General features: G+C 48.2%; 1 protein-coding gene across 1 annotated transcript in view; it reads right to left on the bottom strand.

Annotated features, from left to right (window-relative positions):
* Positions 1 to 7,327: 7,327 nt before the first annotated feature.
* The window catches only part of DTX2 (deltex E3 ubiquitin ligase 2), a 36,390-nt gene continuing 25,575 nt past the window's right edge, over positions 7,328 to 18,142 (bottom strand). The window contains exons 4-9 of the mRNA XM_044676445.1: positions 17,832 to 17,972; positions 12,546 to 12,616; positions 11,882 to 12,040; positions 11,422 to 11,583; positions 10,650 to 10,739; positions 7,328 to 8,134 (exon numbers count right to left, since the gene is read on the bottom strand). Coding sequence (XP_044532380.1) covers positions 7,910 to 8,134; positions 10,650 to 10,739; positions 11,422 to 11,583; positions 11,882 to 12,040; positions 12,546 to 12,616; positions 17,832 to 17,972 — 848 coding nt within the window. The 3' untranslated portion in view covers positions 7,328 to 7,909. The remainder of the gene's footprint in view (positions 8,135 to 10,649; positions 10,740 to 11,421; positions 11,584 to 11,881; positions 12,041 to 12,545; positions 12,617 to 17,831; positions 17,973 to 18,142) is intronic.

Raw genomic sequence — 18,142 nt, 5'->3', positions numbered from 1 at the left:
CCCTCTCTCCATGCCTTGGTCCTACAAATCCATTTGGATAAGACCCCTATAAAGACCTCCCCCCCCCGAATTGAGTGATTTGGGTGCCCCTTTCCAGTGGGGCCCAGCAGACCCGGCCTAGTTCCCCACTTCCTTCTCACTCTGACTGAGTTCTTTTTTTTTTTTTTAAACCCTTAACTTCTGTGTACGGGCTCCAACGCAGAAGAGTGGTAAGGGTGGGCAGTGCAGGTCAAGTGACTTGCCCAGGGTCACACAGCTGGGAAGTGGCTGAGGCCAGATTTGAACCTAGGACCTCCCATCTCTAGGCCTGGCTCTCAATCCACTGAGCTGTCCCCTCTGACTGAGTTCTTGCTGTTCAGTCATTTCAGTTGTACTCAACTGTCCATGGCCTCATTTGGGGTTTTCTTGGTAAAGATCCTAGAGTGGTTGGCCACTTCCTTCCCTAGCTCATTTGACAGATGAGGAAACTGAGGCCAATAGGATTAAGGGAATATCTCCCTTCAATAAAGCCAGCTCTCTGATGACTCTTCCTGAGGGATCCATGTTTCTTTGTTCTGAATTTTGGAATCCAGGACCTTACTCAACCTTTAATATGATAGAGCAATGGTTCCCAGACTTTTTTGGCCTACCGCCCCCTTTCCAGAAAAAATATTACTTAGCGCCCCTGGAAATTAATTTTTAAAAATTTTAATAGCGATTAATAGGAAAGATAAATGCACCTGTGGCCATCACTGCTCTTCTGGATCTCTGCAGCATCCACCAGGGGGCGGTGGTGCCCACTTTGGGAATCACTGTGAGAGAGGATCAGCAAACGGGAAGACTCCCTTTGGCCTCTTTCTCTCTTCCTCCATGACATTTAAAAGAGAGTCAAAAGCCAGCACAACAACCTCCCCTTCAGTGCCCAGGATGTGGACCTTCCAACCTGAACTCAGGGGCAGCCCCCTGCTTTCTCGCTATCTCCCCACTGAACGTGGGTTTCATTTCCTCAGTGGCTTTTCATTCTGGCCTTTCCTATCAAAAGAACATTTTTCCTTGGCAGTAGCAGCGAGATGGCTTGGCGGATTGGGAGGGAGGCCTAGCAATCCATTTTACTGCTTTATACAAAAACGAAAAAACAAGACACAGACAAAGCAAAGCTATTTATACACCAAATGTCCCAGCGTCTCCTTCTCAGACGAGATGGGTTCTGGGACCTCCTGGTTTCTCTGGTTGCACATGAATCATTTTTGCTGTGCCAAAACGAAGCCAGAGTTCCTCAGCCCTGAAGGAATCACACTACCAACATGCCGTAATGGAGAGGTCAAGGAAGACATGTCATCAAGTCACCAAAAGACAACTGTACTTTCTGATCTTGGGTCTCGGGAAGAAACACCAGTCAATACAAGTTTCATTCATAGCCACCCACAGGCTTGCACGGAAGCTGGGCCCTGGTTCCCGAGTATTATGGGTCTCCCACAGAAAGAGTCATCAGAGAACCAGCTTAGAGTCTAAAGTGGGCCCTGATCCTGCAAGGGTAGCATCTCCACCCATGTTCCAAGCTAGGTACTTTCTCCATTTCCATTTCTTTGCCTCCACAAAAAGAGCTGCTATAAATATGTTTATACATAGGGGCCTTTTCTTCCTTCTTTGAAGTCTTTGGGATGCAGTCCTAGCAGGGACGCCATAGGGCCAAAGGTATGTACAGTTTAATGGCTCTTGGGGTAGAGATCCAAATTGCTTTCCAGAATGGTTGCCCAATGTGTATAGCTGCACCCACAGGGCATTTATGCGCCTGCTCGCCCAGAGCTCTGCCAACACTTTCCCTTTTTGTCATCTTTGCCACTCTTGTGGATATGAGGTAAAGCTGCAGAGTTGCATTAATTTGCATTCCTCCAATTTTTAGTGATTTGAAGCATTTCTGTATATGATTGATAGCTTGGATTTCTTCCTTTGAAAATGACTATGTTCATCTTTTGATTGTATTGGGGAATGGCTCTTGTTCTTATAAACTTAAATCAGCTCCTTATATATCTCACAAAAAAAGACTTATTGGAAACTTTCTGCAAAGATCTCTCTGTCTCTCTTTCTCTCTGTCTCTGTCTCTGTGTCTCACACACACACACACACACACACACACACACACACACACACACACACACACACCAATGAAATAATTCCCTTCTAATTTTTCACTGCATTGTTTTTTGCCAGTTTCCTCGTTTGACAGGTGAGAAAACTGAGGCCAACATTGGTTAAGACATTTGCCTAAAGTCACGTAGAAAATTGATGACAAACCTTGGTTCTAGTCTTTCTTTGATCCTCCTACCTCCATCATAACTAAAGAAGGCCCTGCCTAATTAGAATGCTAAACAAAAGTCTTCCTGGGCAACTTTAACTCATTGAGTCATCACTCCTGGCACTATTCGTACAATATTGTGCTATCCTGACATGACCTTGCTTCCATCTTCTTTATTTTTTTTTAATTTATTTTTTTTAAACCCTTACTTTCCATCTTAGAGTCAATGCTGTGTATTGGCTCCTTGGTGGAAGAGTGGTAAGGGTGGGCAATGGGGGTCAAGTGACTTGCCCAGGGTCACACAGCTGGGAAATATCTGAGGCCAGATTTGAACATAGGACATCCCGTCTCTAGGCCTGGTTCTCAATCCACTGAACTACCCAGCTGCCCCCTTCCATCTTCTTTAACACCTATGATGTGGGGAAAAAATTATTTTTTTTTTTTAACAATGATACATGTATAACCCAGTGGAATGACTCATCAGCTCTGGGAGGGGAGAGGGAAGAGGGATGGGGAAAATCAAGAATCATGTAACCATGGAAAAGTATTCTAAATAAATTAAAAAAAAAAGACCTACCCTGGTTAAGAAGTCCCACTGGACCTCCACGTTGGCAACCTTGGATGGCTTCCCTTGTTTTTTCCTTGTTGGGCTTTTTTATTCACAATTATCTTCAGAGTTTTATTCTTGAGTTTCCCATCTTTCTTGGGTTGACATTTCCTCTAGATGTCTCTGTACCCTTAGAAATCTACTTTAATGTGACTTCAATGAACTGATGCAAAGTAAAGTGAGCAGAACCAGGAGAACACGATACACAGTGACACCATATTGTGCAATGAACAACTGTGGATGATCTAACTACCATTTACACCATTACCAGTGCAAGCATCCAAGACAAATCCAGGAGGCTTGTGATGAAGGTTATCCACTCCATACAAGGAACTGATGGAGTCTGAAAGAAGACCAAAGCACTCCCATTTCTCATTTTATCTCCTTCATGAGTTTTTTTCTTGTATGTGTGATAGGTGTCTTCTTTCACAATATGACCAATATGGAAATATGAATTGCATGATAGCATATATTTAACTTATATTATACTGCTTTGCCTCTTCAGGGAGGGAGGAGGGAAAGAAGGGACAGAGATCATTTGGATTGTGAAATGTCAGAAAATGGTCAGAAAAGATTGTTTCTGTATGCCAATAGGGAAATTATAAAAAATTTTTTTAAAATTATTATGACGGGGGCAGCTGGGTAACTCAGTAGATTGAGAGTCAGGCCTAGAGATGGGAGGTCCTGGGTTCAAATCTGGCTTCAGACATTTCCCAGCTGGGTGACCCTGGGCAAGTCACTTGACCCCCATGGCCCACCCTTACCACTCTTCCACCCAGGAGCCAATGCACAGAAGTTAAGGGTTAAAAAATAAAATAAAATAAAAAATAAATTTTCTTAAAAATTCCAACTGAGTAGGCACTTTACCCTGATGGTTCCTATTGTTTATACTTTAACAACCAATTTTTCCTTGTTGGTAATAGTTGGGTCCAAAAGGACAATTTCCCTCATTATCTCTTTACCTTTTTTAAAAAATCATTTTTATTAATACCATTCATTTTTTACATGATCTATACTTCCCAGTGTGTCTCCAGCTTTACCTCCAGAGATCATTCCTTTATTTTTTTTAAAAATGGCAAAAATTGAGGGGCAGAGTGAAGAGTCACACAAAATTTACCTACATATCAGAAAGACCCAACAGTATATGCAGTGCTCCACCTTCGCCGTCTCCCACCTCTTCAAAAGGACGAAGGGGGGGCACCTTGTTATAGGTCTTCTTTGGGTCTCAGATTGGTTGTTATATTTTCTGCATTGACTTTCTATTGTTTTGGTGTTTCTGCCCATCTGTGTTGTGGAGGTTGAGTCCCCCTCTTGCCTCCCAGATCAGCTCTAGAACCCTTTGACCTTCTTCACAAATCTACGGCTCTTCCAAACATCACAATAGTTTATTTGACCTTTTCTCGTTCGAATCCTTAAGGTCTATCTCCTGCCCAATAAAGGACCGACTATCCCTTGCTAGCTATGATCCGGGGCAAGCAATAAGCCTTCTGACCCGCGTCCTCATTTGTAGGACGAGGAGATCGGATGAGAGACTTTGATTCCCTCCCAGGCGATAGTCTATGAAAGGATGCGGTCAGTGTCCTCCCTTCTTCCCCAAACCACCATTCATATGACATTCAGAACAGAATTAAAACCCTCGCCTTCCATCTTAGAATCAATACATGTATGGGTGCCAAAGCAGAAGAGTGATGAGGGCTAGGCCATGGAGGTTAAGTGACTTGCCCAGGGTCACCCAACTAGGAAGTGTCTGAGGCCGGACCCCAGGACCCTGTCTATCCACAGAGCCATCTAGATGCCCCTATATATATATATACATATATATAGTTTCCCCCACTTGAATGGAAGATGGGGGCAATTTGATTTTGTCTTTGTATCCCTAGCAGCAGCACACAGAAGGTGTTAAATAAATGACCACTGATTAATCAGTCCTTCACTTCAGTACAAATATGTCTTTAGTTCCATCTCTTGACTGGTTCTCACTATAACATCAACGGTTGTTTGACCACTTGGGGAGACGTTGACCAGCAGGGGAGGGAAAGGCTCGCCTAGGGGTCCAGTTTACAAAGCTGTTTGTGGCAGGGAGCGCCGGGCCCATTTTCCAGATGAGGAGCTCAGCCTCCCGAGGTCGGTGTCAGACTCTCAATTCAGGCCTCAGCAGGCATGTTGTCCATCTTCATCCTGTCCCGTATGGTCTCTCCAAATTCCCCGTATCTACAGCCTGTCTGTCTCTGTAGGTGAATCACAAGGGCGCCCAGCACGAAGTGTGGCACACAGGGGCGCCGAGGGCAGTGTACTGGAGCGTGTATCTGGGGACATTCTGTATCCTGGACTCAGGGAGGGACGGAGGCCCTTTGGCTTGCTCACTTGTTTATCCTGCCCAACAGTCAGACCCAGCTCCAGCCAGGCTGTAACCATGTGGCTAGTACAGGGACTTTCGGGTGGCAACTCCCCTCAGGGAGTTTATGCAGCAGGGAGAGAGATCATTAGGCTCCCCAGAGGTCCAAGGAGACCCTTCTGCCCTTGTAACACCATTTTTCCAGGTAGTTCTATTTTGGGGCTTAGGTATCAGCACCATATCTGTTATAAAAAGAATTTGGTAGGACTCCTTTTTGGCTTGTTTTGCCGAATATTTTTTATAGTATTGGGATTAACTGTTCTTTAAATGTTTGAGAGAATTAGCTTGTGAATCCATTTGGTCCTAGGGATTTTTTTCATAGGGAGTTTATTGATGGCTTGTTCAATTTCTTTTTCTAAAATGGGATTAAGTATTCTATTTCCTCTTTTGTTAATCTGGACAATTTGTATTTTTGTAAACATTCATCCATTTCACCTAGATTGTCAGGTTTACTCTCTTGTAATTGGGCAAAATAGCTCCTAAGGATTGCTTTAATTTCATCTTCATTGGAGGTGAATTTGCCCTTTTCATTTCTGGTACTGGTAATTTCTCTTCTTTCCTTTTTTTAATCAAATTAACCAATGCTCTATTTTATTTTTTCATAAAACCAACTCCTAGTCCTATTTATTAGTTCCAATAGTTCTCTTACTTTCAATTTACAAATTTCTCTTTTGATTTTTAGAATTTCCAAATTAGTCTTTAACTGGGGGTTTTAAATTTGTACTTTTTCTAGTTTTTTTTAGTGGCATGCCCAATTCACTGATCTGCTTTTTCTCTATTTTATTGATATAAGCATTCAGGAATATAAATTTTCCTCTATTTTAACTATATCCCATAAATTTTGACATGTCTTCTCTTTAGTGAAATTATTGTTTCTATAACTTGTTCTCTGAGCCACCCCTCTTAAAGAAGTAGGTTTAGTTTCCAATTAATTTTTAATCTCTCCATGAACCCTTATTGATTATAATCTGGAAAGATTGTACTTGTTTCTGCTTTTCTGTACTTGTTTGTAAAGTTCTTATGCCCTGGCACATAACATACATAGTCAACTTTTGTATATATACCATATGCTACTGAAAAGATTTCTTTTTATCCCATTTGTTTCCAGATACCTATTAAATCTAACTTTTCTAAAATTTCATTCCCTTCCTTTCCTTCTTTCTTGTTGATTTTTTGGTTAGATTTATCGAATCTAAGATGTAATTATCTTCTTTATTTCTTTTCATCAGGTCTATTTATGCTTTTGCTTTGTTTGAGATCATGATTGCTACTGCTGCTTTTCTTTCTCAGTTAAAGCCCAATAGATTCTGCTCCATCTCCTTACCTTAACTCTGTGTCTACCTGCCTCAAATGTGTTTGCTGTAAACAACATAAGACTGTTTTGTAATCCACTCTGCTATCCGCTTCCATTTACATCAGTTATGATTCCATCCCATTTACATCAGTTATGATTACCATCTGTATATTTCCCTCCAATTTGCTTCCCCCTTTTAATGCTGTACTTTCTTCTTTCACTGTCCTTCCAAACAAGTGTTTTGCTTTTAATCAACCCCTCCTTCCCTCCCTCCCTTATATTACTCCCCTCTCCACCACCACCCTTTCTTATTACCCATTACCCTTCTACTTTCCTTATAAGATAAAGATTCTACACCCTAAATGAAAAACGTGATATGAATGATAGGAGCTGTCTCCGCTTTTTGATTCTTCCACCCATTCTTGAAATGCCCTTTCATGATCATATCGTTATCATAATAAGGGTCAAATACAGGAAGCCAGCTTTATGGGCAGTGGGAAGAGATGTTGGGATCAGAGGGGCAGCTCAGGTTTGTAAAGAGGCAATATCGTGGCCCCTCCTGAGGTGAGCTGGGCTCAGTTGGTCGTGTTCTCCTACCCCCCCCCCCCCCCCCCCGACATCTACATTCCCTAATCATCTGGGGTCTGAGAAGGGATAGCTACACCCTGCCCTATGCTCTTGGGATTTCTGCTTAGAGAACAGCCATAAAGAAGTACATGGCACATATGAGAATAACAAGTGGTTATCAGTATTTTGAGTTTATTGCCAGAAAAAAAAAAGTATAGAAATTCCTAAAACCAGCAGTGAGGTATGAAGGAAGGGCTGACCCAGAGCCCATCAAAGTGGGTGGGCAAGAGGTCATCCCCTCGAAGGATGCCCGCCATCTTGGATCTGCAGGCACCACCAATCTGGAGCCAATCACAGCCCGAAGACAGAACGGGTCTGGAGGAATCGAGGTAGCTGCATCTTTCGGACCCGCCAGACGACTACCCAGGCTTATGGCCTTTTCTGTGGACAGATCGAGGAGAATAAGTCAAGATGTGCAAACTAGAAAAAATTCCAGGCATCCAGTGTAGCGAGATACCCCGGGCGTTCGGCATCCACATCATGGAAAAATATTGAGACCTTAGATAAAAACGACCTGTGGACCGGCTGTGTGGTCAGTGGCCACCCCCCAGTGCATTATTGCTCCAAACGGGATGAGGGATGAGATGGGGATGTAAGGCGGCGCGAGCTAGACAGCAGGAGTGGGTCCTTCCCTGGGGCAGAGCGGCTCTCCGAGGGAGAGCCTTGGCCACTGGGTGGGTGTCTCGGTCCGGGGGCTCCCGGGCATCCCAGTCACTGGTCCAGACAGTCTTCGGTCACTCCCTGGGCAGCCAGCTCAGCCAGCACGTTGTCCAGGTAGTTGGGGTCGGGGTAGCCGTGGCCAGTCACGTTGTGGCCCATCTCGGTTTTGTGGTGGATCTCATTCCACACCACCGTGTCGGTCTCCCCCGTGGTGCTGGACGTCCCCACTGTGAAGATGAGGCGCCTCTTCCAGGCCACTTTGAGGAGTTCCAAAACCTAGGCAGAAGAGAGGGAAAGATGAACAAACGCCTTAAGCTGCTGTTGGAGGGCGTGAATCCCTCAAGAGGGAGCAGAGAGGGAGCCGCCTTCAAAGTTTATGAGGGAGTGAGGAAGGCAGCTGGGTGGCAGTGAATGGAGTGCGAGGCCTGGACAAAGGAGGTCCTGGGTTCAAATCTGGTCTCAGATACTTCCTAGCTGGGTGACCTTGGGCAAGTCACCTAAACCCCATGACTTAAGACTTTGCCCTTCTGTCTTGGAATTGATACTAAGACAGAAGGCAAGGGTTAAAAAAAAAAAAGTTTAATGGAAAAGGTACTAAAATCCCTGGAGAAGAGCCGCTCTTTTGGGGGTTGTTCCCCAAAGACTCAAGGAATCCTCGCCCTGTCACAAGTGGTATATAGGTTTGCAGACTGCACGAGCCTCTGTAAGACTAAGAAGGTGACAGTATTATTCCTATTTTGTAGAGATGAAAGCTGAGGCTCGGAATCGTTCCGTGATTTGCCCAGGTCATGCGGCTATAGAGTATCTGGAGCAGAAGATCCGCGAAGCTCTCAGGAGCACCCACGAATATATTCACACGGGAAGCTCAAACTGGCCTGGTGGACAGCAGGACCCCCGAGGTACGAGACACAAGATTAAGAGGAAAAAGAGGGCCGGCTCAGGAGCTCTCCTCAGGGGGCCTCAGGGGGGATGTGCCCAGAGATCTGAAGGGGCGGCTGACTCGGGGCAGCCGGCCGGCCTGGGGAACGCCGTGGCCTCACAAAAGCAGGGCTCTGGCTCGCTCTGAACCTCGCGTCCCCCCCATGCTGGGGGCCCTCTGCACGGGGCCGCTTCTTTCTGCAGCCCTCCCTCTTCCCGTCACAAGCGCAGTCTCTTAAAGCCCAACAGGCCGAGGGCGCCTTCTCTCTCCGTCAGGCTGCCATCAGAGTGGGACTAGAGCTGAGCGGGAGAGCAAGGGTACAATCAGCCTTTACCCTGCCTGCGCCAAGGTCGGGAGTGCTGGGCAGGGACGGCGATCGGGCTCCGGGGCCCAGACTGTCCACGGCCCGGCGCAAAGTGATCCGAGTCTCGGGCTCACAAGCGCCCTCAATCTAGACGGCCCATGATTAAGAGCCCAAACCACCTTCAGCCTTCTGAGGGAAAGAATCAAAAATGAAAAGTCCAGAAAGGATCGGAGCCCCTCGAAGTACTCACTGACAAGCCTCCATGTGGGAGGCAGCCTCAGGGAGGCATCCGGCAGGAACCAGGCCGGGCTTGGCCCTGGGCAAGGAGGCGCCTGCTCTGCCGGACTCACTGCCCCCGAGATGCTGGGAGGCCCTGCTGCTCCTTGCTAGCCCCGGCTTAAGCTTAAGAAAGCCCGGCCCAAAGCGAGCTCAGGGCCTCTCCTGGTTCTCTCGGCACAGGGGGCTTCCCTTGATGCGGGCAACAGTCCAGGGCTAGAGAGAGCCCAGAATCACTCCCTCTCCAGAAGAGGAGGGGGTGAATTCTTCGTTTCAGCTGAGTCACAGCCAAGGAATGCAGAAGGGACATCACTAGTCCAAGCCCTCCGATGCCCGAGGAGGACGAGATGAAGTGGGGCAGAATGGGATCGGCCCAATTCCCAGGTCTATGCTCGTCATGCCTGTATCTTCAGGAATCCAAATTCCCAAATTCCGGAAAAACTTCCCCTACCCAAACTTTCTGAAACTCTTAGAGTAAGCTAGTTAGCTTAGAATTAGCAGAGAAGGGATAGTGAGGGAAATTTATTATTTGGGGGAGAACCTTAGACATAGAAATTATAATGTCGGATAAGTAGACACACTTTTGAAAAGTCACACAAGAAATGGGGAATCGTAAGGACAGAATTGCGAGAGTGAAGCCTCTTGGAATGTTCAGGAAAGACAGAAGAGGGACAGAACAACAGCTAAGCCTGGAGGAGCAAAGGATTATGGGAGAGAACCCTGAGGCGTCTTCGTGCTCGGATCTCCGAGGGGGAGGAAGGCCTCGGAGTACCTTGAGATCCAGAGAATGCCCAAAAGGGTTACAGGACACACCGGGCCCTCGGAGGGTCAATGCCCCCCGCCAGGCCTCAGGCTGTCTGCCTTACAAACAGAGACCCCTGATATTGATACCGATCTGTATTAGCTTAGTAAAGAGTCAGGGAAGGGAAGGTGAATTCCAGTCTTTCCACTTAGCTTAACCAGAGGAAGAAGGACCTTCTTTGGGATAGTTCAGGGACCCCCTTAGTACCACTGCCCTTTCCCCCTTTTCTACAATCTTGATATCAACAATAATAAACTATGAAAAGCAGTCAGATAGAGTTTCCTGAAAAAAAGATACAGAGGGAACAGAGGGAGTGGGGAGAGCTGGCAGCTTGGGGCTTGCTTTGACCTGGCACAGTGGTCTGACTAAAAGGGGGGTTCTTGAGGCTGCTAAACCTGGGGACCCAGCATCCTTATCCCCATCACGCCCTCTCCGTCTGCACAATGAGCCAAGCTCACACCCCCAGCTCCAGAAGAGAGCCCTTTCTTACCTTTCGGCCCTGGGCATTATCAGGGAGATAGCAGTGACGGGGAAACCCCCTGGCTGTGAACGGCTTTCCTGGATTCGGATGCTCTGGACCCTGCGACAGGAAAGCACAGCTTGAAGTCTGAACCCCTGGATTTCAGGGCAAACAGAGCAGGGCCAAGGGCCAAGGAGAGGCCACCTGCTCCCTGACCTTCCCCTGCTAGCACGACACCAAAGAGGCCCCTCCTATCCCACAACCCCCTTCTCTAAGACACTTCTGTGGCTGTTCAGTACAAACATGAAGCACCAACTGTGTGCAAAGAACGAGCCCTCAAACCTTCCCCAAAGGGACCTGCAGTCTCTCAAGGCTCCCTGACTCCCTCAGAGCTCCACACTTCACCCCGGACCCAATTTCATTTTCCATTTGCCTTCTGGAAGCTCTCCTCTTCCTCGTGACTAAGTATTCCTCCAAGGCAAGGACTCCCCAATTTTTCTGGTTCCTCCTTCAGCCCCTTCAGGAAATATTTGCTGAATTCAACCAGAAACCCTGTCTCTGAGGGTCGAGGGCAACTCGCAAGCTGAAGTCACGGCGGGATGCGAGTTGGTGCCCAATACTGACCCACTGGGCCAGGGGACTCACTACCCCCCTGGTTGCCCACATCCCTCACTAGGCTCCATTTCTGGGCACAGCTGGTGCCTCGGGGCCACGAGCAGCATCTGAAGTCCTGGCAGATGTCCAGACCTATGAGGCCTCCCGGGGAGGCTGGATCCTGGGGAGCCAGTCCTGGCCACGCTACCTGAATTCCTCGAGGGATGTTGTAAATGATCTCAATTGTCCCACAGTCTTCATGCCCAGGAAGGGAGGCCTTGAAGATGGCAAACTCCATCTTTCCTTTGGGCTGAGTTCCAGTTTTCTCCCCATAGATAGTTTTACAGGAAGGGCACTGAAGGCTTCCGTCCTAGGGCAAATCGGGAAGAAGAGGGCTGTTGTTAGTCACTAATCTCAGAGGTGGAGCCGTGACCAAGATGTAGGGGAAGGGGAGAGAGCGGGTCGCTTGTTCATGACAACCCCCAAACCCCCAGCCAAAAAAGCGCCACGGTGGGCTTCGGGCCCGAGGCCGCGTGCCCCGCTCAGCGCTCTGTTGGAGCCGGGCTGGGGAGGATCTGAACTCCCAAAGCTGTGTGCTTCCTGGCACAAATGACAGCCCCCAGTTTTTAAGTTTAAGAGCAAGGGAAAAGGGACAAAGACCCCCCCACCTTGTTGCCAGTCCGGTACATGGCCAGCACGCAGAGCAGATGGAAGGCATGGCTGCACTTGACGAGCCTCCCCACGGTGTCGGGGCCAATTTTCTTGCTCTCGATCACGTCACTGTACCCAGAGGTGGTGGATAGTTTCTCCATACAAATGATGCAGTCCTACAGACGCCCAGAAAGGGAAGGAGAGGAAAGGCATCAGGCCTAGCAGAAGAAAGGGGAAGAGCACACATCCAGGGACTCGGTGGAATATCTTTGAGCATTAGAAAACTTTTAGGGAAAGAAAAGAGCCCCCAGACAAAGGAAATCCATGGGAGGGGAAACCCAACATCCTCAGTTAGCTGCAGGTCAGGGTACCATTTACTGGTCCAAATTCTAGGTGGTGCTGATAAGCGGTCCTCAGTACGGTGCACATGTACTGAACAATTGATTCTCTACAACGATAACTGCCAATGAACACGGCCTCCTAGAAAGGCGTCCAGCAAGGGGTGGGCCAGGGGGTCTGAGCACCTGGCAGGTGGCAAGCCTTCAAAAGCAGCTTGGAGACCTGTTGGCTAACTTGGACTTCCCGGGGTTACACTGGGAAGGATGCAGCAGTGAATGCATCCTTCACTTCAGACGCCCCCAGCCGGGGGGCTGGTCGACCCCGCGGCCCCCTCAGGCTCACCTCGTCAGGCGGGGTCTTCAGCTCCTCAGAGTAGGTCTGAAGCACATGCTCAGGCTCCCGGGATTCTGCATCTGGAAAAAAAGGCCCGAGAGAGGAAGAGCTCAACATTCCCCAAAGGACACGGACGGACCAATGGACAGAGAAAAGTACTGAGGCCAGAGAGAGAAGAGCAAGTGAGAGAGTCCAAGCTGCCAGGGAAAAAAATCAGTTAAAAGGGTTAAAACCGAAGAAGGTTAATGGACAACACAGAAGAGCTGCATTCCAAGAGGTCCAGGCAGGACAGGCCGGAGAGCAGTTGTTTCCATGCACAAGACAAGGGCCACGACAGCGTCTCGGTCTAACCCTCAGGTGGCAAGAAGAGAAGGCAGCACAGCTGAGAGCAGCCAACCCAGAGCAGCCCAGAACCCGTGCCAGCCTCTCAGCTGCCTCCTGGGCACACTAGAACCGGCCTCTCGCAGGGCCGTGGCAGAGGAAACAACCAAACCCAACACCTCCGGAACTCCAGTGAGAAGTACATGTACCTCCAGAGTTCCATCTGCGGGGACTGGAGGGTCTCGGAGAGCCATCTTGCACCTCCCTCCCATCTGGTGCCCCCACAGACCTTCCCGGTCCAGGAGGCCTCCAAGGCCTGCTTTAATATGGTGGCTGCGGCCAGCATTTCGTCTGTCTGTGGGTTTCTGTATGAACGTGAAGACCTGAGTCCACCCTACATTTTACTTCTATCCGTTACTCTTAGTCCAGACCCCTGGGGCCAAGCAGAGCCCCCCTTCCTTAGGGCAGCCTTTCAAATACACAAAGAATTCCTTCTCCTCCCTCCCTCCACTTAGTTCCTGCAGGGGATATGCTGAAATGCAGAGTCTAGAACCAAGAACGAAGCCCGGAGGGCGAGCAGGCCGAGGACCGGCTGGGTTCAGAAGGTCCCCAACAGGGTTCTTGCCCATCCAATCCTGTCTGTCTCTCGGAGTTCCCCTGAGAGGGCTCTTTAAAGTGAGGCGTCCAGAAGTGCCCTTTCCTGCCAGGAAGCCTTCAGAACTCGGATCAATGGAATGATCCACCACAGTCTAGTCAGACCTGCTACCCGCCCCGTAGAGGGTGCAGAATAAGATCTACTTTTGGTCACGGCCATTGAGGGAATCTGTTTTACAAAGTAGGCCTATTTCTGACAAGGGTTTTTCTCCCCCCCTGCCCCCCCATTGGTCGAGTGAGAAAATAAATGCTTGTTAACTGAAAAGAAACTTTAAAAAAGTTAAGAGAATTTGTCCAGAGAATGAGTGAACTGGAAACAGTCATTAGGCAGAAAGAGCAGAGCCTCGTGGCCCCTCTGTCCAGCGGGCCCAGCAGAAGTCCCAAGCAGCTGAGGTGCTGAGAGAACCAGAAGACCCTGCTGGCACGAATACAGAGCAAGCACAGAATGAGCCTCCACCGGAGATAATCACAGAGCTGGGAATCGGGGCCTAAAACAAATGAAATGGAATTGTGATGGAATCCAAGAATGGAACGGTGCCCAGATGTTCCTAAGATGGCTGCCAAGCTAAGGCTGGTAAGTGGGAGTGAGGACCGGAACTGTGGATCTAGAGTCCTCTAGTCTAACTCCCCTATTTGCCCAGTGGAGAAAGTGAGGCTCGAGAGGGAAATGGCTCCTCTTGGTTTGAATCTGAGACTTTGACTCCCCATCCAGCCTTCTACAGGGGAGACTCCTCTTCCCCCAAAATGGAGTAACCTTTATGGGAAAGGTCCTGGTAGAAGCAGGTGGGAAGAGTCAGGAACATCAGTAATGAGTCTCCCACACAGATAAAAAGCAATTTCCCCAAGATGCACTTTTCTCCATTCCAGGAGAAGAGGCCTTCTTGCTCTGGGGAAGATGTTCTGGGAAAAACAAGGACTCCCAGGTTCCTGGGTTTCTAAAGGGAGTCAGAACAAGCCTTCTGATGGCCTTCGGCAGCCTTCCCAGGCTGAGCAATCAGAGGAACATGAGACCTTCCTGGAATCCATCACCAGGCATTACTATTAGCTCTACCCCATGAACAAGGAGTTCCTAAAAATTCACCATTATTTCTTTTCCCCATTATTTATACTCCCCATTACGAGATGCTTATTTTTCATCCTAGGCAGGGGCGACAACAATGCTTCAAGGGGCACCAGTGGAATGTAAGCTCCTTGAGGACAGGCTCATTTCATTTTGGTTTCTGTAACCAAAGTATCTGGAATATGACAAAACCTTAAGGAATAATTATTGGGGGGAAAAACTGAATTCTGTGAAATCATGACCCTATTTGACTCCCAAAAGAGCTCTGAGAAGTACCTACTTGCCTCCTTATCAGAAAAAATTACAGGTAAGAAATGGCAGATCTGGAATTCTGTTAATGGGCAAGTTACTTTGGTTTCGATTTTTTCTTTTTTCCCTTATTCTTTGTTATAAGAGATTATTCTCTGTGTTGGGGACAACATATCAATGAAGGAAAGATGAAAATCTATAGAGACGTCTGGGAGGCTGGGCAGCTTCCCAGATTCATCAAGAACCACGGGGCCTTTACTCTATGAGGTTCAGGTAGATGCCAAGGGAGCCTCAACCCTGCTCCCTCCTATGGAATCAAGTCAATGATGGCTTGAATTCCTTGGAGACAACGTAATTATATTCCACAGGATCATGGATTTTGCCCAACCTCCTCAGTTTAAAAATGAGGAAACAGACCCAGATGTTATATATATGACTTGTCCAACAGACAATTAGTAGAGCTCAGATTGGAACCTGGGTTCGCCAGCTACCAAGCCAATACTGTGCCTGCCCACTGGCCCCAGTCTAGTTCTTTACTATCATCCAATCAATAATATAGGAATGCTGATCACTCTAATTAGCCCCAAAGCCAACAACAGCAATTCTAGAAGGCCCAGGCAACAAAGTGAACCAGGAAGCTGGGGAGCCCTGCATGCAGTCTTCTGAAGGATGTCTAAGCCTCCGGCATGGCTGTGGCTGTGGGCAGCCTGTCTAGGGACTTCTAAGCTGCCCTTGGCACTCCGAAAGTGGCCATCCTTCATTCACGAGGCATTCCTCCCCCTCCCACCAGCTGCTCTTCTCAGGACACCTGACCAGAGGAGGAGGTAGGAGGGGAGGCTTCCTTGGGCTGCTCTGCCTAGTGCAAGGGGGCTGCGGGTAAAATCCACTCAATTCTGGGACCTGCTAGATTGGGTGCCAGAATGAACCTCCCAGTGAGACCTGTAGAACGGTGGGCAGGACGAGGACGGAGGTCCAGGAAGGTCAGTACTCACGGACACCCCGTTAGTGGTGACAGGCACACTCTGAACCCAGGATTTCACAAATGAAATCAGGAAACGGAGGAGGGCGGGGTACATGTGTTAAATGATCAGGGAGGGTCCCTGCAGTTGACTCTCCTATTCGAATGGCCAGGTGGGCTTCCAGCAAGCCTCTTTCCCCATTCAAAGTTCTGGGCCGCAGAGTCTGTGATGGAAAAGTGGAAGAGGTGCATCAACTTCTTCCAAGCTGCGAGTATGTGTTTTCTGCATGTGTTATGGGCGCCTGTGAGTTCTCTTTGCCTTCTGCATTTTCTGTGTGGTGAGATAAAGGCTGTCCTATGCCTAGTACACATTGCTGCCCCTGCCGTAAGTGTTTGTCCAGGAAAGGGCTGGAGGCCCTGTTACTTCCCTCCATTTAGGGTAACCTAACCCCAAATGGCATATTATTTTCCCTCACTGCCTAGGTAGTAGCTATTTTAAAATATGGCTATTTGGGGGCTGCCACCAAGACTGAACCTTAGTTTGTGGGAACCCCAAGCTGGCAGGGTTTAGACAATCAAAAGCATTTTGTTAGTGATTATCAGGCACCATGCTAAGGTCTGGAGGTACCAAGAAAGGCAAATCCCATAGTCTCTGTCCTCTAGACCCTCATATTCTAACAGGGGAGTCTATAGGCAAGAAAAAGTAACCCAGAGACACCTGCAGGGTAAACAGAAGGCGGCTCAGAAAGGCAGGCCCAGTGGCTGTGCCAGTGAGCTGGCAGATGTGCCAATACTCTGAATGATGGTCCCCTCAGGCAATCTCAGAACCATCTGCTCCAAGGACAGAACTAGCCCTCTACTGACAAAGGGTCAGACTCACCAGTCAAGAGAATCCAGTTTCCTGAAGGACAAGGACTTAAATCACCTTTCTGCCTTTGACTTTCACCACTGCCTACAACATTCTGTTTGTCACCCAGGGCAAAAGCACAGTGGGAACGGTTGCATGCTGGTCCACAAAGATCCCTATTCAATGCCTTGAGAACACTATCCAAATGGCAGGGCTGAGTCAGAAGTCACACTTACAGCTGACTACTTAACAATGTTTTGGTTTTTCCCTACTGAAAAATGGCAGAGCACAAGACCAAGACTTCACTGCTTACTGCCACAGTTAGCCTAGTAGACTTGGGGCTAAGAAAATCCTGGGTTCAAATCTAGCCTGAGACACTATGTGACCCTGGGCAAGTCACTTCACCTCAGATTGCCTCAGTTTCATCTCAAAAAAGGGCGTAGTAATATCTACATCACAGAGTTGTTATGAGGCTCAAATGGGAAAATCTACTTATAGCATGCTAAAAACTCTGAAGGATCTTAATCCTCATCATTATCAATTTTACCTTCCAACTAAGGCCACAGAGGGCTGTGGGGGGCAGAGGAGGGACTAGCTAAGGATAAAGTTATCCATAGGCTCTTGACTGGGTCTTTTTTAATTTAACCCCAGGGCTTTTAAGAATGGCACCCACATGGAAAGTTAGATGTCTCTAGGAAGCTGAAGTGTCAGCCTGTGTGCTGCATTATGTCCGCCACCCAGAACAGAAGCGGTGCCCAGGGCCCTCTCTGGGGCAGTACAGAACAGAAGATTTATGGAAGTGGAAAACAAGAAAGGAAGTTTTGCTTTCATCTTCCTCACTAGAAATGTCCATCTTAATCAAAGCTAAGTCACATAAGGCAAGAGAGGCAGAGGGCAGGTTCAGGGAATCTGTTCCACAGTCACTAAAACCTGTGAAAAAAGCAAGGCTCACCATCCAAACTTCCCTACAGAAAGCTCTGAATCTTGGGCATCCCTGGCACAAGAAGGCAGGGCTGGGGCTGCCACCCCTTAGCTGCTGGCAAGATAAGAGGAGAAACCCTGGGCCTCACATGGCTAACCCCCAGGAAGTTGAGAAAGGGAGGGCATGAGAGGCTGCGTGGAAATTAGAGAAGAGCAGAAGCAAAGACAGGAGGACGTGGGAGGAGATGGAGCGGAGACCAGAGAGCATTTGGGAACAGGAACTACCTTTCATGGACATTTTCCTCAGTCTCTTAACTGAGCTGTGATTTTTAGTGGGCATACAGGAGGCAGGAGGGCTGGCAGGCTGTGGTGCACGAGTAAGACACACAGGGAGTCCAATGGCTGACATCAGAATACTCGTCATGCCTATACAGGGAGGGGGAATCAAACATGCAGATGGGGAGAAAGAATAAAAGGAATCAATTAAGCAAGTCAAAAGTAAAACAAGTCCAACAAAAAGAAAAACCCAAATCCAGTCCAGTCAAAGCCAGTGACATGTGTGAACCCAAACCCCAATTCTCCACTTGATTGGGTGC

This window comes from Gracilinanus agilis, chromosome 4 (genome assembly GCF_016433145.1).
Source record: "Gracilinanus agilis isolate LMUSP501 chromosome 4, AgileGrace, whole genome shotgun sequence".
Classification (NCBI taxonomy): Eukaryota; Metazoa; Chordata; class Mammalia; order Didelphimorphia; family Didelphidae; genus Gracilinanus; species Gracilinanus agilis.
The sequence above is the reverse complement of the archived record's forward strand: the minus strand, read 5'-3'. Positions and strand labels throughout refer to the sequence as shown.